Source organism: Microcebus murinus, chromosome 21 (assembly GCF_040939455.1).
Source record: "Microcebus murinus isolate Inina chromosome 21, M.murinus_Inina_mat1.0, whole genome shotgun sequence".
In the NCBI taxonomy this organism is placed as follows: domain Eukaryota; kingdom Metazoa; phylum Chordata; class Mammalia; order Primates; family Cheirogaleidae; genus Microcebus; species Microcebus murinus.
Window position 1 is genome coordinate 8,906,069 of NC_134124.1, and position 25,816 is coordinate 8,931,884.

The 25,816-nt window shown below is 42.6% G+C and overlaps 4 protein-coding genes across 4 annotated transcripts; all 4 read left to right on the forward strand.

Annotated features, from left to right (window-relative positions):
* The first annotated feature begins 1,611 nt into the window (after nucleotides 1-1,611).
* Nucleotides 1,612-9,291, forward strand: PCDHB7 (protocadherin beta 7). The gene has a single exon (XM_012748959.3). The coding sequence runs from the start codon at nucleotides 4,603-4,605 to the stop codon at nucleotides 7,003-7,005; it is 2,403 nt and encodes an 800-aa protein (XP_012604413.2). The 5' UTR covers nucleotides 1,612-4,602; the 3' UTR covers nucleotides 7,006-9,291.
* Nucleotides 9,292-9,380: 89 nt separating this feature from the next.
* LOC105862569 (protocadherin beta-8) lies at nucleotides 9,381-15,492 on the forward strand. Its single transcript, XM_012748956.3, has one exon. It carries the CDS (start codon nucleotides 9,858-9,860, stop codon nucleotides 12,264-12,266), a length of 2,409 nt encoding a protein of 802 aa, XP_012604410.2. The 5' UTR covers nucleotides 9,381-9,857; the 3' UTR covers nucleotides 12,267-15,492.
* Nucleotides 15,493-15,607: 115 nt separating this feature from the next.
* On the forward strand, nucleotides 15,608-20,423 carry LOC142863090 (protocadherin beta-16). The gene has a single exon (XM_075996144.1). The coding sequence runs from the start codon at nucleotides 17,837-17,839 to the stop codon at nucleotides 20,228-20,230; it is 2,394 nt and encodes a 797-aa protein (XP_075852259.1). The 5' UTR covers nucleotides 15,608-17,836; the 3' UTR covers nucleotides 20,231-20,423.
* Nucleotides 20,424-20,657: 234 nt separating this feature from the next.
* Nucleotides 20,658-25,464, forward strand: LOC105862580 (protocadherin beta-9). Its single transcript, XM_075996145.1, has one exon. The coding sequence runs from the start codon at nucleotides 22,334-22,336 to the stop codon at nucleotides 24,701-24,703; it is 2,370 nt and encodes a 789-aa protein (XP_075852260.1). The 5' UTR covers nucleotides 20,658-22,333; the 3' UTR covers nucleotides 24,704-25,464.
* Nucleotides 25,465-25,816: the final 352 nt, after the last annotated feature.

A 25,816-nucleotide genomic window follows, 5' to 3' on the forward strand; every position in this document is an offset into this window, starting at 1 on the left:
TCATACATATGTAGCCTTTTATGTTTGGCTTCTTTCACTTAGCATAATGTTTTCAGGGTTCATTCATGTTGTAATATGTATCAGTACTTCATTCCTTTCTATGGCTGAATAATATTCCATTGTATAAATGCACCACATTTTGTTTTTCCAGTCATTAGATTTCCAGTCATTTTCCAGGCATTTGGGGTTGTTTCCACCTTTTAGCTGTTATGAATAATGTTGCTAGAAACATTCATGTACAAGTTTTTGTGTGAACATATGTTTTCAATTCTCTTGGGTATATATACCTATGATTAGAATTGCTGGGTCATATAGTAACTCTATATAACTTCTTGAGGACTTGTCAAACTGTTTTCCAAAGTGACTGCACTATTTTACAGTCCTCTCAACAGTGTATGAGAGTTCTAATTTCTCCACATCCTCACCAATACTTGTTATTTTCTTTTTGACTATAGCCACCCTGGAAGGTGCAAAGTAATCTCTTATTGTGGCTTGATTTGTATTTCCCAAAGGAAAATGCATAGCTTGAGAACGTTTTCATATACTTATTGGCCATTTGAATATCTTCTTTGGAGAAATGTCTACTCAAATTCTTTGCCTATTTTCTAACTGAATTTTTTATCTTTTTATTGTTCAATTGTAGTTCTTTATATATTTTTTATACTAAACTCTTATCATACATATGATTTACAAATATTTTCTCTCATTCTTTGAGTTGTCTTTTCACATTATTGATAATGTCCTTTGAAGTGGAAAAGTTACTTTTTTATTTTGAGGAAGCCTAATTTATCTATTTTTTTTTCATGAGGCACTAAAAAGCTGATTAGATATTGTGTGTTTGGGTGGGAATAGTTGAGTGGTAGCTTAGGTGGGAATAGTTGAGTGGTAGACCGCACTTTAGAGTAATGAAAAACAGGAAACATTTCACTTGGGGACCAAAAGTCAGTATCTATAAATCATTTTTCTATGCAGATATTTCCAAGCATGTCATTTATTTATTTACATATAGTAAGTATAGTTTGTTTCAAAATCTGTCTGGTAATTCCAACAGCTGAAGTTTGTGTGAGCCTATGTCTGCTGTATTTTGTTTCTTCTTGTTGTTTTTTATGCTATCTTTGTTTCTTTGTTGAACTCACATGGTTGATTGACCTTGAAAATTTATTTGTGGAGTGTCCACAAAGTCTAGGTTGTATGTTCCATCCTTCAAAATGTATTTTCACTTGTTTCAGCTAGGATATTGGAAACACTATCAGTAGTGAACCACCACAAACTAAGTGTATGGCTGGAGCTTCCTTGCATCTCAAGCTATGCATATACAAAATACAAATACACATGAAAGCCAGGTGCAGTGGCACACACCTGTAGTCCTAACTACTTGGGAGGCTGAGGCAGGAGGATTGCTTGAGCCTAGGGGTTGGAGACCAGTCTGGGCAACAGAGCAAGACCCTGTCTCAAAATAAAATACACATGAAGACCAATCTGTAGCTACAACTTTCCAGGCATATATATATATATATATATATATATATATATATATATATATATATATATATATATATATATATATATATTTGCTTTTGCTTTTGCTTTACTTAACACCAGGGAGACTTCTATATAATTCCCTGGAGTTGGAGAGGGATAATAGGTTTATATTTGTTGGCATTCACACTGTATTTACATTATGAATGTAGACCTGTGAGGGCTTCCAGTTCACTTTAAAATGAAAATAAAACTTGACAAGCTCTACCAGTCTGCTCAGAGCTATTACTCAACTCTTTAGTCTCCCAAACTAAATGAAGAACAGATATCTGAAACAAGTTTCCGCTGAAAGGAAATACAAAAATCAAAGCAAAGACAAAAAGATAACTTCAAGAGAAGTAGAGAAAGGATTCAAGTAAGTTCAATCAAATGAAAAAAGAGACATTACAACTAATACCACAGAAATACAAAAGATGATTCAAGACTACTATGAATACCTGTATGCACACAAACTAGAAAATATAGAGGAAATGAATAAATTCTTGGAAACAAACAAACTTCCAAGCTTGAATCAGGAAGAGAGAGAAATCCTGAATGGACCAATGAGAACATTGAATTAGTAATAAAAAAATCTCCCCCAAACAAAAACAACAACCATCCAAACCCCAGGATCAGATGGATTCACAGCTGAATTCTACCAGACCTACAAAGAAGAACTCCTACCAATCCCACTGAAACTGTTCCATAAGATCAAAGGAGGAAATCCTCCCTAACCCATTCTAGGAAGCCAGTGTCATCCTATGCCAAAGCCAGAAAGGACGCACAAACAAACAAAAACTACAGACCAATATTCCTGATGAACATGGATGAAAAATCCTCAATAAAATACTAGCAAACTGAATCCAAAGCACGTCAAAAAGGTAATTTACCACAATCAAGTGGGTTTCATCCCAGGGGTGCAAAGATGGTTCATCATATGCAAATCAATAAATGTGATTCACCACATGAACAGAATTAAAAACAAAAACACGATCATCTCAATATATGCAGAAAAGACATTGGATAAAATCTAGCACCTCTTCATGACCAAAAAAAAAAAAATCTCAACAAATTAGACATAGAAGGAATACTCCCAGAAATAATGAAGGCTACATATGACAAATCCACAGCCAACATCATACTGAATGGGGGAATAGTTGAAAGCACTCCCCCTAAGAACTGGAACAAGCAATGCTTCTAATATATTGTGAGTGAAAGAGCTAGATTTGGCATGAAAGGGCTAAAATTTAATCCAACATAATAAGGAGTCAATTGATAATACCTAAAATTAACTAATCAAAATACCTCAGAAAACAGATTAGTGGCATAAGAAGTAATTAAGAGTTGAAAAATACCTATCTCTTGGGAGGAGAACTAAGAAAAATAAGAAAGGAAAGGGCAGAAAAACAATGTATTTTATTATAAGCCTCTTAGTGTTATTTAATTTTGAACCAAGGTCATAGATTGTTTTGAAAAAAAATTCAAAATATCAGTAAAATGGTGCCCTTGCAAAATCTCACCAAGAATAAAAAGCAGGTAAAACACTAAACATTGCTATTAAGAATAGGGATACAACTAAAGACAAATAAAATAATGAAAATATAATACCAAGAAATTTGAAACTAGATAAAATAAATGCTTTTAAAAAGAAAATGCAAATTACTTAAAAAGAAAACAAATCACCTGAATATATTAATAACCAAAGGTAAAATAGAAAAGGTAGTCATTGATCTACCAAAAGTGAAATCACCAAACCTAACCAGTTCAAGAGGCAAGTTTTAATTAAGCATGTAGAAACAGATAATCACATAATTATAAAACTTTTCTGATGTATAAAATAGGTGGACAGCTTCTTAACCCATTTTATAACACCAGTATGGTAATTTAATGCCAAGACCATAAAAGCTAAACACCCTCACACACATACACACAGAATAACATGGGCCAGAAAAATCCTAAAACCATGTTGACACATCAAATCCATCTATGCATTAAAATGATAATACATTGTAGTTAAATGTCATTTATATCAAGAACTCAAAATTTTAAAACCTGAAGGAAAAAGTATAATTTCAACAGATGTCAAAAATTACTTTAAAATAAGCAAAAGAATAATGAAGAAAACTTTTTTGATTCAAAAGAGTATTTACCCCAAATTGAGATCAACCATCATAGTTAAAGATGAAATACTAAAAGTACTTCCATAAACACAAGATGGACCTACTTGCTACTACTAATTTTAAGAGTATTCATTGGATATTGGAGATTCTCCTGAAATTACAGGTGAACAATAATTGGTATATTATACTTAAAGCAGGTGAACAGTGAAGGCTGGGGATGGGGGAATGCAGAAAGTGTTCCGGAATATATTATGGGTTAAGAGTGAAGACTTTGAAAGTAGGATGGACTAATTCCCAAGAAACTGAGAGGCCAATTATTCCGCTGTAGGAACATCATTATTGTTGAATGGTTTACAAATAAATAAAACCTCCTCAACAAATATTTGTTGTCTTTTGGAAGAGGCTTCATTTCCTTATATATTCTTTACTATCAATTTTTAAAACAGGAGAAAGTTTTCTTGGGGTTTTGGTGAGGAGACAGTTAAATTTCATGCCCCTAGATTGAAGAAAAAAATAGATTTATTTTTCTACGAATTCAGATGATAAGAGGGGGGAAACGACATAAAGCTGTTACTTACTAGCATTATCGCGACCATTTGAAGGAAAAAGATGGAGCGAAACAGCAAAGGCAGTGGGGGGAAGAAACACACTCCTTGCAGAACGCCTTCAATCCACTACCTTTCTGTTCTGTTCTTGAGAACGGGAATAACACACATAAAACGCAAGGTGGCGCTGTAGGCTAAAAAGAGGGGGGAAAAAAATACAGGCACAAAGGATTCCAAGCGTAAAGAGGAAATCCGACCAGAAAACTAGAGGAAAGGAAATCACGGTGATTGGAATGGGAGGAGAGTGAGGATCCCTCCGCACAGGCGTCGCTACTACTACCCAGCCCATTTCCAAGGACTCGCTGGCTGCCGTTTCCGAGAGCTGCTTGAAGCCGAGTGGAGGTGGTTTTGAAGGACCGATGGCACGAAGCGCGGAGGCCAGCCTGGGGCGCGCCGCGCGGAGAAGGCAAGTTCTCTATCTTTGTGTATTTCTGGGAGTGTCTTGGGCCCGCGCAGAACCGCTCCGGTATTTCGTGGCGGAGGAAACTGAGCGAGGCAGTTTTCTCGCCAACCTAGCAAGCGACCTGGGGCTGGGGGCGGGGGAACTGTCAGCCCGGGGATCCAGAATTGTGTCAGACCAGGGCGCGCAATTCTTACTGCTCAGTCTGCTTACTGGTGACTTACTTCTAAATGAGAAATTGGACCGGGAGGAGCTGTGCGGCCCCACAGAGCCCTGCGTGCTGCCTTTCCAGCTGCTACTAGAAAGGCCTTTCCAGATTTTCCGTGCTGAACTATGGGTCAGAGATGTCAACGATCACTCGCCAGCATTTCTGGATGCAGAGATTCCCTTGAAAATATTAGAAAGCGCCACTCCAGGGACAGCATTTCTTCTGGAAAGTGCACAGGATTCGGACGTTGGAAACAACAGCCTGAGTAACTACACCATCAGCCCTAACTCCTATTTCCATATTAATGTCCGTGACAGCGGGGAGGGGAGCATCTACCCGGAGTTGGTACTGGATCGAGTCCTGGATCGCGAAGAGATACCTGAGCTGAGTTTAACCCTGACGGCCGTGGACGGGGGCTCTCCGCCCAGATCGGGGACCGCCGCGGTGCGCGTCCTGGTGGTAGACATCAACGACAACGCCCCCGAATTCGTGCAGTCTCTCTACCAGGTGCAGATGCCCGAGGACAGCCCGACTGGCGCCCCGGTCGTCACGGTGTCCGCTAGAGATTTAGATACCGGAAGTTATGGGGAAATAGTCTACGCATTTTTCTATGCCACTGAAAGAATTCTCAAAACGTTTCAAATCAACTCAACGTCCGGCAGTCTGCACCTTAAAGCCGCATTGAACTATGAGGCGATTCAAACTTACACATTAACTATTCAGGCCAAAGACGGCGGAGGGCTTTCCGGGAAATGTACTGTGGTGGTTGAGGTAACAGATATAAATGATAATGCGCCAGAGCTGCTCGTGTCATCATTTACTAGTCCAATTGCGGAGAACTCGCCGGAGACAGTGGTTGCTGTTTTTAGGATTAGAGACAAAGATTCAGGGAACAATGGAAAGATGGTGTGCTCCATCCAGGACCATCTCCCCTTCGTCCTGAAACCATCCGTGGAGAATTTCTATACTCTAATGACAGAGAAACCTTTGGATCGAGAAAGAAACGCTGAGTACAACATCACCATCACCGTCACGGACTTGGGGACACCCAGGCTGAAAACACAGCTCAATATAACGGTGCTGGTCTCCGACGTCAACGACAACGCCCCCGCCTTCTCCCAACCCTCCTACACCCTGTTCGTCCCCGAGAACAACAGCCCCGCCCTGCACATCGGCAGCGTCAGCGCCACAGACAGAGACTCGGGCGCCAACGCCCAGGTCACCTACTCGCTGCTGCCGCCCCGCGACCCGCACCTGCCGCTCGCCTCGCTGGTCTCCATCAACGCGGACAACGGGCAGCTGTTCGCCCTGAGGTCGCTGGACTTCGAGGCCCTGCGGGCGTTCGAGTTCCGCGTGGGCGCCGCAGACCGAGGCTCCCCCGCGCTGCGCAGCGAGGCGCTGGTGCGCGTGGCGGTGCTGGACGACAACGACAACCCGCCCTTCGTGCTGTACCCGCCGCAGAACGGCTCGGCGCCCTGCACCGAGCTGCTGCCCAGGGCGGCAGAGGCCGGCTACCTGGTGAGCAAGGTGGTGGCGGTGGACGGCGACTCGGGCCAGAACGCCTGGCTGTCGTTCCAGCTGCTCAAGGCCACGGAGCCCGGGCTGTTCAGCGTGTGGCCGCACAATGGCGAGGTGCGCACCGCCAGGCCGCTGGGCGAGCGCGACGCGGCCAGGCACAGGCTGGTGGTGCTGGTGAGGGACAGTGGCGAGCCCGCGCTGTCTGCCAGCGTCACGCTGCACGTGCTGCTGGTGGACGGCTTCTCGCAGCCCTACCTGCCGCCGCCGGAAGCGGCCCCGGCCCAGGCCCAGGCCGACTCGCTCACCGTCTACCTGGTGGTGGCCTTGGCCGCGGTGTCGTCGCTCTTCCTGTTCTCGGTGCTGCTGTTCGTGGCGGTGCGGCTGTGCAGGAGGGACCGGGCGGCCTCGGGGGGTCGCTGCTCGGTGCCTGAGGGCCGCTTTCCGGGCCACCTGGTGGATGTCAGCGGCGCGGGGACCCTGTCCCAGAGCTACCAGTATGAGGTGTGTCTGATGGAAGGCTCGGGAACCACCAGTGAGTTCAAGTTCCTGAAACCCATTATTCCCAACCTTTTACCCCAGAGCACAAGGAAGGAAGTGGAAGAAAATCCCTCATTTGGGAATAATGTAGGTTTCTGAAAAATAATGAAAAATAAATGCTGGGACTGTGAATATATTGCTAATTAGAAGCTTATCCTGAGATACCTATACAAGAGTGTTTTCACATTATTTCAAATATGTACTCTTAAAGTCAAAGAATAAATTTCTTTACATAGGAAAGGACACAGATTTAGCTCCAGGAACCCTCCACAAAGCATGAAATGTGTATGTATCATGTTTTATAGCAAACAATTATGCTTATTGTGTAGTGTATTAAGAGGTAAATCTTATTTCTGACTTTTTAAATTGCTCTCCATTGTCTTCAATCTTTATTGCTTCTTTCATTTTGTTGATTAGAGTTGATTAGAATGCTGTACAAGTATGGGTACCCTAAGTTTGAGAAGCATAGATTGTACATTTTTACGCTTTTTAGAAAAAGAGCACTTTCTTTGCTTCATGCACTATTTTAACATTTTTAATCTCAGAAGAAACCTCTGAGGTGAGGTATTTTGGAAATGAGCAAATGGATGTTCATAGCGATTCAGTAAATTTAATCAGGTTACCAATGAATAAGTAGCAGAGCTAAGCATCTCTCCTACATCTGTCTAATTCTGAGTCAGTGACCTTGCTCTGATGGTATACTGTTTCTTTCATTAGATATCACCTGGCAAGTTTCTGCCTAATTAAGGAGAAGTCTTTCTCTCATATTCATAATCTTTAACAATCTTTTCTGTATTTAGAAATAATATGTGCATATTGGTCTATGGTTTCATTTTCTCATAAACCGGTAATCCAGCTTTTCTGGGTCAATTTTTCAACTATTACTATTAATGCTCTGATCTAACCAAACCTCAAGTACAAAAAAAATTGAAAGATTAACATGTGCCTTCTCCTCCTCATCTGAACACATGACTTTTGTTTCATAGAAAAGGTTAATGATCCTGCACAGAAATATTACATAATTTTGATTGCTTCATTGGTTTATTATTTTCCTCACCTTGCAGTAATTTTTCTACCATCATTCATACCTACATTGGTAATGCATTTTCCTGATTTAATTTTAGTGTTTGCTTTTAAAAGTTTCATACTCATTATACCACAGTACTGAATCTGGAAAATTTAAGAAAAAGAATAGTTTTAAATGTGTAATATCAAAGAGAAATTTAAAAGACCATTAATTTTTAGAAATTCTGGGGAGCTAAGGAGAAGTTTTCTTTGTTATAATAATCTGTAACTGCTTTTTCTTTAAAAACTTATCTAGATAATTTTTGCATGGTTGTGTTCTGAAATATTATAAACTAGGGCTGGTAACTTTAAAAATAGTTGTATTACTGTACATCACTAGTGGGATATAGTCTAGGGACAAAAACTCACAGCAGTAAATCTTAAATTTTTTCATAGTCTCAGGATAAAATTATCCAGTTTTCCCAGCAAATAAATGGCATGGAAAATGGGAAGAGGGAAGCTCACACAATGAAAGATCTTGAGAGACCTGCCAACCAAAGGCAATGTGTGGTGGATCTTGTTTGGATTTGTATTCAAATGACAACAATGACTTTGAAAGACCTGGAGGAATTTGAATATAGCTGGATATTAAATAATGTTAGCTTAATTTCTTAGGTATGATAATGGGAGTATACTTAAGGGTTTTTAAAAGTCATGGACAGTTAGAAATGCATAATGAAGTGTTTGTGGGTAAAAATTCAGTTTGCCTGGAGTGTAAAAATGTTAGAAGGTTAAAGAATTATGGCAAAACATTGATGATTGTTGACACTAGTGATGAGTACATGGGAGTTCATCATACTCTTCTTTTAGGGGGATTGAAATTTTTCAAAATAGAAGGTTTTTAAATGATGCTGTGAGAAGAGAGTGAAGGTACCAAAAAGAAAAAAAAGACATCCTTCCAGACACAGAATCACCACTATTTTCACAGATCCTACCTGTATTTAGAAAAACTCTCTAGCCTTTCCATGTTCAGTCACTTTCATTTTTAGACATGACAAGTTCTAAGACAGTCCTGCTCATTCATTCTCCTACCATGTGAATTTCAAGGTATTTTTCTAGCCATAGAAATGGATTCGTGTATATTCAGCTACCTGGTGGCATCAAATTGCCATATGCTGTATATATATAGTTTATTTATAAGGTTAATCTCTCTCTGCATCAGTTTCTTCATGTGTAAGGTGAAGAATTCGCAACAGCCCTATGTGGCAGGTACTATTATGATCTTCACCTTACAGATAAGAAAACTAAGGCAGAGAGAGGTTAAATAATCTGTCCAAGGTTCACAGCTACTAATTATTTCCATGGTTCATGACAAGAAAAGTATATCATTCTAAAAGCTTCCTGTTACTCCAAGCATATATATTTTCTGATTTGCTGCATTGCATATATTCTCTCTTCCCAGTCAAGTTGTTACCTAAATGTTTCCTTTTTGCCCCAAACTCAAATAGCATTATTGAAAGAGTCCCCACTAATGTCATGTCTCTTGTTTGGCCTTCAGGCAGCTGTCTGTCCAATAAGGTCTGACGGTAGTAGAGGTAGTGTTGTAACTTTACATAGCTGCGTGGTACATGTAGGCAGAGTTGGGAATGTCGCATCCATTTTCATCCTACGAAGTGTGAGATGCTTTGAGGACGCGTGGTGGCGCTGCAGGATAAGAAGGTACGGACCGAACAGCAGCTGCAGCTCCATTAACTTGCAAAATTTACCGTCGGAGCCTGAGAGCCCACCGGAAGCGTGGATGCCAAAGAAAGGCAGACTGGGTCCTCTGAAAAGGACTACTCGCTGGAATATTTCCGAGGTATAATATCTGGTGGAATAACCGCGGTCTCAGACACCAGGGATTTACAGTTCTGCAGAGCCACCCTCACAGGAGCCTGTACTCAACAATGGAGCCCAGCGGGAAGCTCATTTGCAGACAAAGGCAAGTCCTGTTTTCCTTTCTTCTCCTTTTGGTCTTATCTGTGGCGGGCGCGGCGGAACCTAGGCGCTATTCCGTGTTGGAGGAAACTGAAGGCAGTTCCTTTGTAACCAATTTAGCAAAGGACCTGGGGCTGGGGCAGAGGGAACTCTCTAGGCGGGGAGTTAGGGTCGTTTCCAAGGGCAACAAACTACATTTGGAGCTTGATCAGGAGACAGGAGATTTGTTGCTCAGTGAGAAACTGGACCGGGAGGAACTGTGCGGTCACACAGAGCCCTGTGTGCTACGGTTCCAGGTGTTGCTAGAGAGTCCCTTAGAATTTTTTCAAGCTGAGCTACAAGTGGTAGATATAAATGACCACTCTCCGGTATTCCTGGACAAAGAAATGTTGCTGCAAGTATCAGAGAGCAGTCCTCCTGGGACTACATTTCCTCTGAAGAACGCTCAAGACGTGGATGTAGGCCGAAATAATATTGATAATTATATAATCAATCCCAACGCCTATTTTCGGGTCCTTACCCGGAAACGCAGCGATGGCAGGAAATATCCAGAGCTGGTGCTGGACAAAGCTTTGGATCGAGAGGAGGAACCTGAGCTCAGGTTAACCCTCACAGCACTGGATGGTGGCTCTCCACCACGGTCTGGCACCGCCCAGGTCTACATCGAAGTCGTAGATGTCAATGACAACGCTCCTGAGTTTGAGCAGCCTTTCTATAGGGTGCAGGTCCCAGAAGACAGTCCCATAGGATTCCTGGTTGTCACGGTCTCTGCTACGGATGTAGACATAGGCATCAATGGAGAAATTTCCTACTCACTTTTCCAAGCTTCAGAGGAGATTAGCAACACCTTTGGGATCAATCCCTTGACAGGAGAAATTCAGCTAAAAAAACAACTTGATTTTGAAGCAATTCAGTCCTACGAAGTCAACATCGAGGCAAGAGATGGTGGAAGCTTTTCGGGAAAATGCACTGTTCTGATTCAAGTTACTGACGTGAACGACCATGCCCCAGAGGTTACCATGTCTGCATTTACCAGTCTGATACCTGAGAACTTGCCAGAGACTGTGGTTGCAGTTTTCAGTGTTTCAGATCTTGATTCCGAAGAAAATGGGAAAATAAGTTGCTCTATTCAGGACGATGTACCTTTCTTCCTGAAATCATCTCTGGAAAACTTTTACACCCTACTAACAGAGAGACCTCTGGACAGAGAGAGCAGAGACGAATACAACATCACCATCACAGTGACTGATTTGGGGACACCCAGGCTGAAAACACAGCTCAACATGACCGTGCTGGTGTCCGACGTCAACGACAACGCCCCCGCCTTCTCCCAAAGCTCCTACACCCTGTTCGTCCCCGAGAACAACAGCCCCGCCCTGCACATCGGCAGCGTCAGCGCCACAGACAGAGACTCGGGCGCCAACGCCCAGGTCACCTACTCGCTGCTGCCGCCCCGCGACCCGCACCTGCCGCTCGCCTCGCTGGTCTCCATCAACGCGGACAACGGGCAGCTGTTCGCCCTGAGGTCGCTGGACTTCGAGGCCCTGCGGGCGTTCGAGTTCCGCGTGGGCGCCGCAGACCGAGGCTCCCCCGCGCTGCGCAGCGAGGCGCTGGTGCGCGTGGCGGTGCTGGACGACAACGACAACCCGCCCTTCGTGCTGTACCCGCCGCAGAACGGCTCGGCGCCCTGCACCGAGCTGCTGCCCAGGGCGGCAGAGGCCGGCTACCTGGTGAGCAAGGTGGTGGCGGTGGACGGCGACTCGGGCCAGAACGCCTGGCTGTCGTTCCAGCTGCTCAAGGCCACGGAGCCCGGGCTGTTCAGCGTGTGGCCGCACAATGGCGAGGTGCGCACCGCCAGGCCGCTGGGCGAGCGCGACGCGGCCAGGCACAGGCTGGTGGTGCTGGTGAGGGACAGTGGCGAGCCCGCGCTGTCTGCCAGCGTCACGCTGCACGTGCTGCTGGTGGACGGCTTCTCGCAGCCCTACCTGCCGCCGCCGGAAGCGGCCCCGGCCCAGGCCCAGGCCGACTCGCTCACCGTCTACCTGGTGGTGGCCTTGGCCGCGGTGTCGTCGCTCTTCCTGTTCTCGGTGCTGCTGTTCGTGGCGGTGCGGCTGTGCAGGAGGGACCGGGCGGCCTCGGGGGGTCGCTGCTCAGTGCCTGAGGGCCGCTTTCCGGGCCACCTGGTGGACGTCAGCGGCGCGGGGACCCTGTCCCAGAGCTACCAGTATGAGGTGTGTCTGACGGGAGGATCAGGGACCAGCGAGTTCAAATTTCTGAAGCCTATTTTACCCAATTTCCAGGGGCATTCCCCTGGGCCAGAAATGCAAGAAAGCTCTAACTTTACAAATGACTTTGGTTTCAACATTCACTTAAAATAATCATTGTTCATAATCCACATTTTAACTTTTATTATAAATTCAATGTAATGGTTTTTGTGCCAACTTATTATGAAATTTAAATTATATTAAACTTGCCTGTAGGATTTCTCATGTCGCTGTGTTTTAAAAAATGGTATCTTATCTTTTTCTTCTTTATATATCAACATGAATGGTCTTAAACATCAAAACACTGATGAGGTCAATTAGTTGTACAAATCTTTGTTCTGGAATAGTTAGAAATGTATAAGATGGGAAATAGTGGAAAATTAGTTCCACATAATCAATCGTCTTTCATTGTAGATTTTCTTATTCTTAAATCATTAGATATATAAAAGCAGTAATACACGAACATAGTGAAGTGTAATGGGGAAAGAGAACTGGTACAATAAGAATGTTTGTCTTTCATAGCACTAAACTTCTTTGGTGATGTTTTCTCTTAAAATATTATATAACTGCTTCCTTTCATTAATATATTAGTATTAATTTTAGTATAATTATTTTAAGTTGTTTCCACTTAATTTCATTGGTGTTAAAAGAGAAAGAAAGTGATACTGTATTTATCTAGCGAGATGAAGTAGCATGGTGGTGAAATCAGCCTTTTCCCTTTGAGAAATACTGACCATTTGTGGCAGAAATTGTAGTGGCCACTCATATCCATTTATCTTTCCTTTTTGAGTAACAGATCGCAAGTTTCATTTATGGCGTTAGTGTGGTTAGTCAATAGAATACATTTTCCCAGCCTCCTTGGTTTTTACAACAGGATGTATTATTGGGTTATAGTTCATGAGATATGTGAAATGCATAATTGTTTATTCTAGAAAGTCATTCATACTACCAAAAAAAAAAAAAGAGAGAGAAAGATAAATAATTTTTTAAAAAGAAAAAAAATAAAGAGAAAAATATTAAAAAAAGAAAAAGAAAAAAATGTTATAGGACACTTCCAAGAAGACTATTTAAAGAGATATGACTCATCTCTAGGAATGAGTCCCCTTTTTCCCCTTAACTCCTCCATGTTGCCTGGCATTCGTATGTTATGGTTAGCGCACACACACACACACACACACACACACACACATACACACACACAGCTATATCGGACCCTAATGATGGAAACAATGAGCTAAGGCAGTTAGTATAAAACAAATTTAAAAGAGACAAGAGTCCCTGATGACCTTGGAGTCATTCTATGTTTGCATTGCCTACTTTTGAAGATTTTTTACTTAAAAAATAAAGGAAATTGTATCTTATTTAAGCCACCAATTATTTTAGTTTTTATGCTTCCTCCAGTGGAATGTAATCATAATTCTTTAATAGTACAATTTTTAATTAAAATATTATATTTTCATTAAAATGCACAGATCTTAAATGTACTATTTAATCTAACTGTTCTTTAAGCTTTTATTTCTTGATTTCTAATTTAGTTAAAAATGGTATACAGAGTGCTTTACATTTATTATCTCTTAAATCTTTTACCAAACCCTAAGGGGGTTGGCATATTATCCCATTTTTTACATATGAGAAACTGAAGCTTATAAATTTAAGTAACTTGCTCATAATTCTGAAGTAATAAAAGGAAAAAATTGAAATATAATCTATCTAATTCCCCTGTTCTTAACCAATATGCCATATTGTGAGACATTAATTGGAATATTGTTTTCTAAGTAAGCAAGTGAAATTTATCTATTATTCCTACCCCTATTTCATGGACTAAACTCTCATGTGGAAATGTGACTTTTAATCTATAGTTTGTATTTGTTTCTACATCAATGGCCATACTGCTCTAGACCAAGAAGCCTAGAATTCCTACAGTGCCCTAAGTAAGCTGGATCAGACACCACCAATGACCTTGATGACGAGTGCATCAGCCTGATTATATGCCTGTACCTTCTCAATATGGCACATAGATTACTGCAGAAATGAATTTGAATAGGGAGTAGAGTTAGCTTATGGTTGCCTTTCTCGAATTTTTTATGCTCTTTTTTCAGTCTTTTTCTGATACACACACAGAGATACATTTATATATACATATATGAAACATGTGTTTTCTTTGGGAAGCTGAAACTTGCTTATTACATACATTTTCATAAGTCCCTTATTGAAATTAAATACCCTATATTCATTTTAGCTTACCATTTGTTTGAAAGCTGTTGCTATTCTAGCATTAATTCTCAATGAAATAACTGATTTCAGAAAAATAAAGGTGGCAATGTTGTGGAGGAATTTTTATCACTTAATAACTTAGAGATTCTGGAAATTTAGTAGGAATAAACTTGATGGGCTCCAGTTATATTCTGTTAAAATTACCTGTATGTCATTGGCAACTCCTCTTAAAAGTTATGCTGAGGCTGGGCACGGTGGCTCACGCCTGTAATCCTAGCTCTCTGGGAGGCCGAGGCGGGCGGATTGCTCGAGGTCAGGAGTTCGAAAGCAGCCTGAGCAAGAGTGAGACCCTGTCTCTACTATACACAGAAAGAAATTAATTGGCCAACTAATATATATATAGAAAAAATCAGCTGAGCATGGTGGGGCATTCCTGTAGTCCCAGCTACTCAGGAGGTTGAGGCAGAAGGATCGCTTGAGCCCAGGAGATTGAGGTTGCTGTGAGCTAGGCTGATGCCATGGCACTCACTCTAGCCTGGGCAACAAAGTGAGACTCTGTCTCAAAAAAAAAAAAAAAGTTATGCTGAAAGCCAGGTGTAGTGGCTCACACCTGTAAATCCTAGCACTTTGGGAAGCTAAGGTGGGAAGATTGCTTGAGGACAGGCATTCAAGACCAGTCTGAGCAATATAGCAAGAACCTCATCTCTTAAAATAAAATAGCTGGGCATGATTGTGTGCACCTGTGATCCCAGCTACTCAAGAGGCTGAGGCAGTAGGATTGCTTAAGCCCAGGAGTTTGAGGTTGCAGTGACCTGTGATGATGCCATTGCACTCAAGAACAGGTAACAGAGTGAGACCCCCCCCAAAAATGCTAAAAAATTGTGTGTGCTTTATTGACTTAAATGACTTTATTCTGAAAGAATGACTTACCATAGCTGAATCAGGTATTCTTCAGCATTTGCTGTGATGATACTGTTCTTGTAGAAATAATAATTTCTTTTACTCAGTTGCTGGGTACATAAGGAATCCATATGTGTGTTATGTATTAGTTTCTATTGTTGCTGTACAAAATTACCACAAATTTTATTGCTTAAAACAATAAAATGTATCATATTACAGTTGTGTAGATCAGAAGTCCAATATGGGTTTTATCGAGCTGAAATCAAAGTATCAGCAGGAATGCATTTCGTTCTTGTGGTGCTAGAGGAGAGTCCATTTCTCTGTCTTTGCCAGGTTCTAGACACTGCCCACGTTAAGTGGATCATGGCCCTCTTTGTCCATCTTCAAATCCAGCAACAATGCATTCCTGACCATTCTTCAGTAGTCACAGCTCCCTCCAACCATGGCCAGGAAAGGTTCTGTCCCATCCAGATAAGACAGGATAACCCCCCCTTCACAAGTACCCTAGTTTAATCACATCTGCAAATTACCTTTTGCCATGTCAGGTAACATACTTGCAGATATTGGGAATTGTGGAATGGGCATCTTTAATTGGCCATTATTCTGCCCACTACAGGTTGGCTGCTTGGAGAAAATTATGTAGTCTAGCAGTACCACTTGTGGCCAAAGAGGGCTTTATACCAGGAGTTTAAGCTTCATTGATAAGATGATTTAATCCAAGACAAAGTGATTAACAAACTTCTAAAAGTCACTAACAAAAGCACTGAATTAATAATTTTATCCTTAATTTTTACTGTAATTTTAATTATGAAAACAAAAACCCAAACAAAAGAATTCAAATCTGACAAGGGACTTGTACCCAGAATACATAAAGAACTCTTACAACTCAATTATAAAATGACAAATAACACAATTAAAAATGGGCAAAAATGTAAATAGAGATTTCTTCAAGGAAAATATAAAAATGACTAATAAACCCATGAAAAGATTTTCAACATCATTACTTATTTGGGAAATGCAAATCAAAATCACAAGATAACACACAGATGACTAAAATCAAAAGGTAAGATAACAAAAAGTGTTGGGAGAAATTAGAACCCTGTTACACTGCTGATGGGAACATAAAATAGTGCAGTCACTTTGTACAACAGTCTGGAAGTTCCTCAACTAATTAAACGTAGAAATGCCATCTGACCCAGAAATTCCTCTCAGAGAAATTAAAACATATGTCCATATGAATATTTGTACATGAATGTTCATAGTAGCATTATTCATAATAGCCAAAAGTTGGAAATGTCTACCCCAATGTCCATCAAAGGATGAATGAATAATCAAAATGTGATATACCTGTACAATGGAATATTATTGGGCCATAAATAGAAATGAAGTATTGATACATGCTACAACTTGAATGAACCTTGAAAGCATTATGCTAAGTGGAAGAAGTCAGTCACAAAAGTCCACATATTATTCCGTTCATATGAAAGTCCAGAATAGGATACTCTATAGAGACAGAAAGTAGAACAGTTCTTGCTAAGGGCAAGAGGGATGGAAAAATTGGAGGGGGGGGGAGGAAGAATGATAGTTAAAGTATACAGAATTTCTTCTGAGATGATGAAAATGTTCTAAAATCATGATGATGGATGCACAACTCTGTGAATATCTTAAAAGCCATTAAATTGTATATGCTAAATGGGTGAATTGTATGGTTTGTGAGTTATATACCATTAAATCTGTTTTTTAAAAAGGATAAAACAAAAATTATTCTTGTCATGATAAAATATAAAAGGAAACCAAAAGTGTGACAGGCCCAACTTTGAGATCTGCAAATTTAGTAAATAATTTTCCAATAATGTGAGAGTTGTGAAAACTCTTTCTGTGAAACAGTTCCCAGGCTTAGGTGTTGCAAAGGAGAGGAAGTAGTCTATTCTTTTATAAAGCATTGGCTAAATACTCTCTTTAGAACTATCACTGATTGCAATTTTGAAATGCCTACTCATAGTGTCTATGATATGTACCCTGGAAAAGACGTACTTGTGAAACCGTCCTCATGTTGCTTCAGAAACATTTTGCTCCCAAATGTATACTCCTCTCAGCTTAAATGTTAAATTATTTTATGTAATCAATAACACCTCAACAGCATCAGACAGTAACATAAGTGAAAGTTTGCTCTTTGCAATCCTCCCTGTGCAACACCACAGAGCTCTGTCTACACACACAACAGCCATATGAAAATAGAACCCAGCGTTTCATGTTGCATAGTCTATATTCAGTACATCCAGAATTTTGCCTCCAGTATTAAACCAGAAAATAGTGAAACGCGTGGTGGCGCTGCAGGCTAAGATAATGGAAATCAGAATTGCCTACGCAGCTCCAGTATCCAGCCAAACCGTTTCGCACCGCGCCTGGAAGCAAAAGAAGAGCTTTCTCAGCCAGAGCAAAAGAAAGAGTGAAGCTTCTTTAAAACGCCTTTCAACGGCTTCGTTCTGACGTTCTGGACTGCAGGATCGCGCTACCAGGATCCTGGACATACCTAAAGCTCCTGTGGACCAAATTTTAAGGAAAGAGCAATGGAGATCGGATGGATGCGCAATCAGAAACAAAGGCAAGTCCTCGTTTTCTTTGTTTTGCTGAGCGTGCCTGGGGTGGGCGCCGAGTTGGGGCCCTATTCTGTAGTGGAAGAAACGGAGAGAGGCTCTTTTGTGGCAAATCTAGGAAAAGACCTCGGATTGGGGTTGACAGAGATGTCCACCCGGGGAGTCCGGATCATTTCCCAGGGGAACAAGGAGCATTTGCAGCTCGCGGGTCAAACTGGGGATTTGCTCATAAATGAGAAACTAGATCGAGAGGAATTATGTGGTCCCACTGAGCCATGTGTACTATATTTCCAAGTGTTAATGGAAAAACCCTTAGAAATATTTCAGGCTGAACTGAGGGTGAGAGATGTAAATGACAATTCTCCTGTGTTTACTGAAAAAGAAATGCTTCTTAAAATTCCGGAAAACAGTCCTCTAGGAAATGCATTTCCTCTGAATAATGCTGTGGACCTGGATGTAGGAAGCAATAATGTTCAAACCTACAAAATCAGCCCCAATTCTCATTTCCGGGTTCTAACCCAAGAACTCAGAGATGGCAGGAAATACCCAGAGCTGGTGCTGGATAAGGAGCTGGATCGGGAAGAGGAGCCTGAACTAAGATTAATCCTGACTGCGCTGGATGGCGGCTCGCCGCCCCGGGCTGGGACAGCCAAGGTTCGCATTGAAATAGTGGACACCAATGATAACGCCCCGGAGTTTGAGCAGCCTGTCTACAAGGTGCAGATTCCGGAGGACAGACCTATTGGCTCCCTGGTTGTCACTGTCGTCGCCAGAGATTTAGACAGTGGAGTCAACGGAAAAATATCCTACACACTCTTTCAGCCTTCAGATGATATGAGCAAAACTTTGGAGGTAAATCCTAGGACAGGAGAAATTCGACTGAGAAAACAAGTAGATTATGAGACGGTACTGTCTTATGAAGTGGATATCAAGGCCACGGACGGGGGAGGTCTTTCAGGAAAATGCACTCTCCTCCTGCAGGTCGTGGATGTGAATGATAACCCCCCAGAAGTGACCATGTCTGCACTCACCAGCCCCATCCCAGAGAACTCACCTGAGACTGTAGTTGCCGTTTTCAGTGTTTCAGATCCTGACTCGGGTAACAATGGGAAGACAATCTCCTCCATCCAGGAAGACCTTCCCTTTCGTCTACAACCTTCAGTCAAGAACTTTTACACTTTGGTAACGGCGAGAGCACTCGACAGAGAGGCAAGAGCTGAATACAACATCACCATCACCGTGACTGACTTGGGGACACCCAGGCTGAAAACACAGCTCAACATAACCGTGCAGGTCTCCGACGTCAACGACAACGCCCCCGCCTTCTCCCAACCCTCCTACACCCTGTTCGTCCCCGAGAACAACAGCCCCGCCCTGCACATCGGCAGCGTCAGCGCCACAGACAGAGACTCGGGCGCCAACGCCCAGGTCACCTACTCGCTGCTGCCGCCCCGCGACCCGCACCTGCCGCTCGCCTCGCTGGTCTCCATCAACGCGGACAACGGGCAGCTGTTCGCCCTGAGGTCGCTGGACTTCGAGGCCCTGCGGGCGTTCGAGTTCCGCGTGGGCGCCGCAGACCGAGGCTCCCCCGCGCTGCGCAGCGAGGCGCTGGTGCGCGTGGCGGTGCTGGACGACAACGACAACCCGCCCTTCGTGCTGTACCCGCCGCAGAACGGCTCGGCGCCCTGCACCGAGCTGCTGCCCAGGGCGGCAGAGGCCGGCTACCTGGTGAGCAAGGTGGTGGCGGTGGACGGCGACTCGGGCCAGAACGCCTGGCTGTCGTTCCAGCTGCTCAAGGCCACGGAGCCCGGGCTGTTCAGCGTGTGGCCGCACAATGGCGAGGTGCGCACCGCCAGGCCGCTGGGCGAGCGCGACGCGGCCAGGCACAGGCTGGTGGTGCTGGTGAGGGACAGTGGCGAGCCCGCGCTGTCTGCCAGCGTCACGCTGCACGTGCTGCTGGTGGACGGCTTCTCGCAGCCCTACCTGCCGCCGCCGGAAGCGGCCCCGGCCCAGGCCCAGGCCGACTCGCTCACCGTCTACCTGGTGGTGGCCTTGGCCGCGGTGTCGTCGCTCTTCCTGTTCTCGGTGCTGCTGTTCGTGGCGGTGCGGCTGTGCAGGAGGGACCGGGCGGCCTCGGGGGGTCGCTGCTCGGTGCCTGAGGGCCGCTTTCCGGGCCACCTGGTGGATGTCAGCGGCGCGGGGACCCTGTCCCAGAGCTACCAGTATGAGGTGTGTCTGATGGATGGCTCCGGAACAAGTGAGTTCAAGTTCCTAAAACCAATTATCCCCAACCTCTCGCCCCAGTGCCCTGCGAAAGAAATAGAGGAAAATTCTAACTTCCACAATAGTTTTGGATTTAATTATTGATAAAACCCATTTAATAAAGACATTAACTTCTTAATATTGTCTCCTTTGTTAAACTAAATTGTTGATGCTCACTACCCCCAATAAGGTTCTATTTCATTTTTTCTGTTTGATTGGTCATTAATTTCCAATTTTATGCTTAATTTCACCATTTTCCTTTTCCACATATTTATGCCAATGAAGTGTTTCTCATCAAATAGCCATTAATGAATTAAGTTTTAGTTTCAAAGTTAATATGATCTTTTAAAAATTCTTATACTCTATAATTGTCTGAATTTACTTTATATTAATTATTGCTATATTATTTATGTTCTCACTTTTCTAGAACTTCTTCAAGTCTTAAAATAATGTGCTGCTTATAATAATGTGTATTTTCTATGTCATATTTCTTTTGTCTATTTTCCTTTCAAAATTGTTGTTCTTGTTGGTTTATCATAATCAATCTTCATAACACTTTTTGTAAATTATTTTACTTTTTCAAAAGTTCTACCTTGCCTGATCAGAGAAATAAATCTCTGATCAGCCTTATCTAAAAATAAGAAAGCCATTGTAGGATATTGAGTGCATGTAAATGTGTTTAAGCTTGAAGATGAAAAGGCAAAGATTAGGCCTTCTATACGATTATGTAGAAATATTTAAAAATTTGTTTATTTTAATTCTGAAGGAATAAATCAGAGGTCCCTGCTAAGTTTTTAATTACTAACAATTAGTCCCATGAAGTTAAAAAAAAAGAAGTCATCAGATAGAAGTTTATATGGTGTGGTTTTTATATTCAACAAAGTGTTTTTTGCTTGTTGTATCGAGGCCTTTCTGTGTACAATATCCCTAGGTTTAATCTGTATCCTTTGCTTATTATGAAAAAATAGATATTAGGCATTTGAATAAAATTCTATGTGAGTCGGATATTATAGTGTAGTTCCTACCTTCAATAGTGTTAGGAGAGATGCTAGTTTGATCTATTCTTTACCTCCTTTTATTTGGTGCAGAGAAATTGGATCCTACTAGATTTCAATTAAGAAAGACCTTAAAATAAAGTTCAGTCACTTCTTTAATTCTGCAAATTATTTTTTAAATCTAATATTGAAAAAAGAAAGAAAGAAAACAGAAATTGCAAAGTATGAGTAAATGAAAGAACACAATTTTCTAGTGGTAGGGATTGAAACACACTAAATATTGTTTCATGTCCTACTCATTAGAGTTTATTTATGTATGCCTTAATACAGCAAGAATTTAGTGAGTGACTAATTTGCCTACCAAAGATGACTGATACATAATTGTCCTCAAGTGGCTCACATATTGACCAAGGGACAGAATGGCATGAAACAAGAGGCAATAACACATACAGGGTAATCATAGTTGTATGCATAAGTTTTAAGAGAAGCAAAGAGGAAGGACAACCTAAATGCTTGGTTGATTATTCTGTTTAGGCAATATGATAATATTTTGAAGAAGGTTGAAAATGAGGTTTGGTATTTTTTGTCAGTTTTTGGTGTTCCTATGCCCAATGTTTCTGGAAAAGTAAAATATATTGTTTTGGTTGTCCCGGAAGGTACCCACAGTTTTTCCTTTGGTTGCTTAAGAGTTGTGTCAGAGACAAAAGGCCTAGTACAGAGCTAAATGTGGCACAGTGAAGTGAACAGAGCTACTGTTAGAAACATTTTTCACTGTTGAATTTTTAACTTTTCCCATGAAGAATCACAAGAACATGAACGGTTTTCTATCTTAACATTATTTTTTCCAAACAAACAAAAGAAAATAATAATAAAAATTTTAAATAAGCCACTAAATGAAAATTTTGTAAGTGCATAAAACACACAAAATTGGGTAAAGCCATTTCGGTGTGCTGGAAGCCACACGGTGGCGCTGCAAGCTAAAAAGACGAGGGGTGGGGACTTGAATTGAGAACGCTATACAAGTCCCTAACAAAAAAAGGAAGATCCGGACAGATCAGCTGGGGAAAAAAGCTGTAACAGCCCTAGATTGGGAAAGCAAAAGGAAAAAAAAACCCTAGGTCCCTGCTACTATTAATACATAAGTGTGGGGTTTGCAACTGCTGATTACATCCGGCGCTGAGATTGTGACTGACAAATGAGGAAACAGTGAGCTATGGAGGCTAGAGGGTTCTGCTTCTCAAGACAAAGGCAAGTTTTATTTCTCTTTCTATTTTGGGGAGTGTCATTGGCAGGTTCTGGGTTTAGACGTTATTGGGTAACAGAGGAAACAGAAAGAGGATCATTTGTGGTCAATCTGGCAAAGGATCTGGGACTAGCGGTGGGAGAACTGGCTGCAAGGGGAACCAGGGTGGTTTCTGATGATAGCAAACAGCACTTGCTCCTGGATTCTCATACTGGGGATTTGCTCACAAATGAGAGACTGGACCGAGAGAAGCTATGTGGCACCACAGAACCCTGTCTGCTGTATTTCCAAATTTTAATGGATAACCCCTTTCAGATTTACCAGGCTGAGCTGAGAGTCAGGGATGTAAATGATCACTCACCAGTGTTCCGGAACAAAGAGATGGTATTAAAAATACTAGAAAATACAGCAGAAGGGACAACATTTCGACTAGAAAGAGGACAGGATTCAGATGGAGGACTTAATGGAATCCAAAACTACACCATCAGCCCCAACTCTTTTTTCCACATTAAAATTAGTGACAGTGATGAAGGCATGATATATCCAGAGCTAGTGTTGGACAAAGCGCTGGATCGGGAGGAACAGCGGGAGCTCAGTTTAACCCTCACGGCTCTGGATGGCGGGTCTCCACCAAGATCTGGGACTTCCGCTATTCGTGTAGTGGTCATGGACATCAATGACAATGCCCCGCAGTTTGCTCAGGCACTCTACGAGGTCCAGGCTCCAGAAAACAGCCCGGTAGGGTCCCTTATTGTTAAAGTCTCCGCAGGAGATGCAGACGCAGGAGTCAATGCTGAAGTAGCCTATGCATTTTTTGATGCTTCTGAAGATATTCCAACAACTTTTCAAATTAATCCTTTTTCTGGGGAAATCATTCTCAGAGAGATGCTTGATTACGAATTAGTACAGTCTTACAAAATAAATATACAGGCAATCGATGGTGGGGGTCTTTCTGCAAGATGTACGGTTTTGGTCCAGGTATTAGACACCAATGACAATCCTCCTGAACTGATCATATCATCGCTTTCTAACTACGTTGCTGAGAACTCTCCTGATGTGGTCCTGGCCGTATTTAGGATTAAAGACAGAGATTCAGGAGAAAATGGGAAGACTGTTTGCTCCATTCAAGATTATCTGCCTTTCCTTCTGAAACCTTCTGTGGATAATTTTTACATCCTAATGACAGAAGGAGCCCTGGACAGAGAGAGTCAAGCCGAGTACAACATCACCATCACCGTCACTGACTTGGGGACTCCCAGGCTGCAAACCCAGCAAAACATAACGGTGCTGGTCTCCGACGTCAACGACAACGCCCCCGCCTTCTCCCAAAGCTCCTACACCCTGTTCGTCCCCGAGAACAACAGCCCCGCCCTGCACATCGGCAGCGTCAGCGCCACAGACAGAGACTCGGGCTCCAACGCCCAGGTCACCTACTCGCTGCTGCCGCCCCGCGACCCGCACCTGCCGCTCGCCTCGCTGGTCTCCATCAACGCGGACAACGGGCAGCTGTTCGCCCTGAGGTCGCTGGACTTCGAGGCCCTGCGGGCGTTCGAGTTCCGCGTGGGCGCCGCAGACCGAGGCTCCCCCGCGCTGCGCAGCGAGGCGCTGGTGCGCGTGGCGGTGCTGGACGACAACGACAACCCGCCCTTCGTGCTGTACCCGCCGCAGAACGGCTCGGCGCCCTGCACCGAGCTGCTGCCCAGGGCGGCAGAGGCCGGCTACCTGGTGAGCAAGGTGGTGGCGGTGGACGGCGACTCGGGCCAGAACGCCTGGCTGTCGTTCCAGCTGCTCAAGGCCACGGAGCCCGGGCTGTTCAGCGTGTGGCCGCACAATGGCGAGGTGCGCACCGCCAGGCCGCTGGGCGAGCGCGACGCGGCCAGGCACAGGCTGGTGGTGCTGGTGAGGGACAGTGGCGAGCCCGCGCTGTCTGCCAGCGTCACGCTGCACGTGCTGCTGGTGGACGGCTTCTCGCAGCCCTACCTGCCGCCGCCGGAAGCGGCCCCGGCCCAGGCCCAGGCCGACTCGCTCACCGTCTACCTGGTGGTGGCCTTGGCCGCGGTGTCGTCGCTCTTCCTGTTCTCGGTGCTGCTGTTCGTGGCGGTGCGGCTGTGCAGGAGGGACCGGGCGGCCTCGGGGGGTCGCTGCTCGGTGCCTGAGGGCCGCTTTCCGGGCCACCTGGTGGATGTCAGCGGCGCGGGGACCCTGTCCCAGAGCTACCAGTATGAGGTGTGTCTGACGGGAGGATCAGGGACCAGCGAGTTCAAATTCTTAAAGCCGGTTATCCCTAATTTCCAGTCACAGGGCACTGGGAGGAATAGTGAAGAAAATCCCATGTTTTGAAATATCTTTGGGTATCATTTTCAGTAAAAATCTGTGTATATTTTCACGTACTTTTGTAATGTTATACAACCATATCAATATTAATTTTAAACTAGTTATGCAATTCAAGTAATTTTTAATTACTACATATCTACATTTTTCAATGTTATTTTATCCCTTTTTGCATTAATTAACAACTAGTTTTGATTGAATGAGTACCTATTTCTAAAAAATAATTTCAAGGTTTGAATCCTTTCCAAGTGTACAAGGATTTGTTTATTATCATTTCTCATTCTGGAAAACTGAAGTTTTGATTTTTCTCCTAGTATGTTTCCGAGACTCAATCTCATGGTCCTAACCACCTGTCTATTGTACTTCCTTCTTGTGAGAAGTCATATCTGCCCTTGGAAGCTTATTCTAACGTTCTATTTATTCATTTAAAAAGCAATGCCATCTAATTTTAAATCCCAACATTAGAAAGAAATATTTCTTTATTAATATGGTAGATATTTCATGGTAGATGAAATGTTATTGTATGATCAATATTGGACTCCAATAATATCTTTGTGTTTGTATTATTTTCTTTTCTTTAAATATACTGTTCTTATTTGGCTAATATTTTCTATGTTCTCTTTTGTTGATTATATATATATATGTGTATATATATATGCACACAGATTGTGTCTCATAATCCCCGCAAAATAATATACTGCATGAAAATAAATGCACATTTTGAAACATTTTGAAAATTTGTGTGTGAAAATATTGGTGGACTGTTGGAAAGATATTGACTTTTCATTTTATTTTATAAATGTATTTAATTACTGTCAAATTTTAAATTAAGATGAACTAAATGTTACAAAGAAAAACAATAGTTTCTTCAATCTCTAGTGTATTTCATTGGAGTGACTTCTAGAATTATCTCAATATTTCTAAATATGTGTTTACTATTATATCTTGACATTCAGTTTTATACTTTAATCACTTCTTGCTGCTAGAAAACAAAGATTTAACTTTCTCTGTAACTAACAACATATGTGTGGACACTGTATATTCTCTTTCTCCTATTCTCCCAATAGAATTGCTAGTTTTTAAAAAGTTGAACTAGTCTTGTTAGTATCCATAATGCTAAGA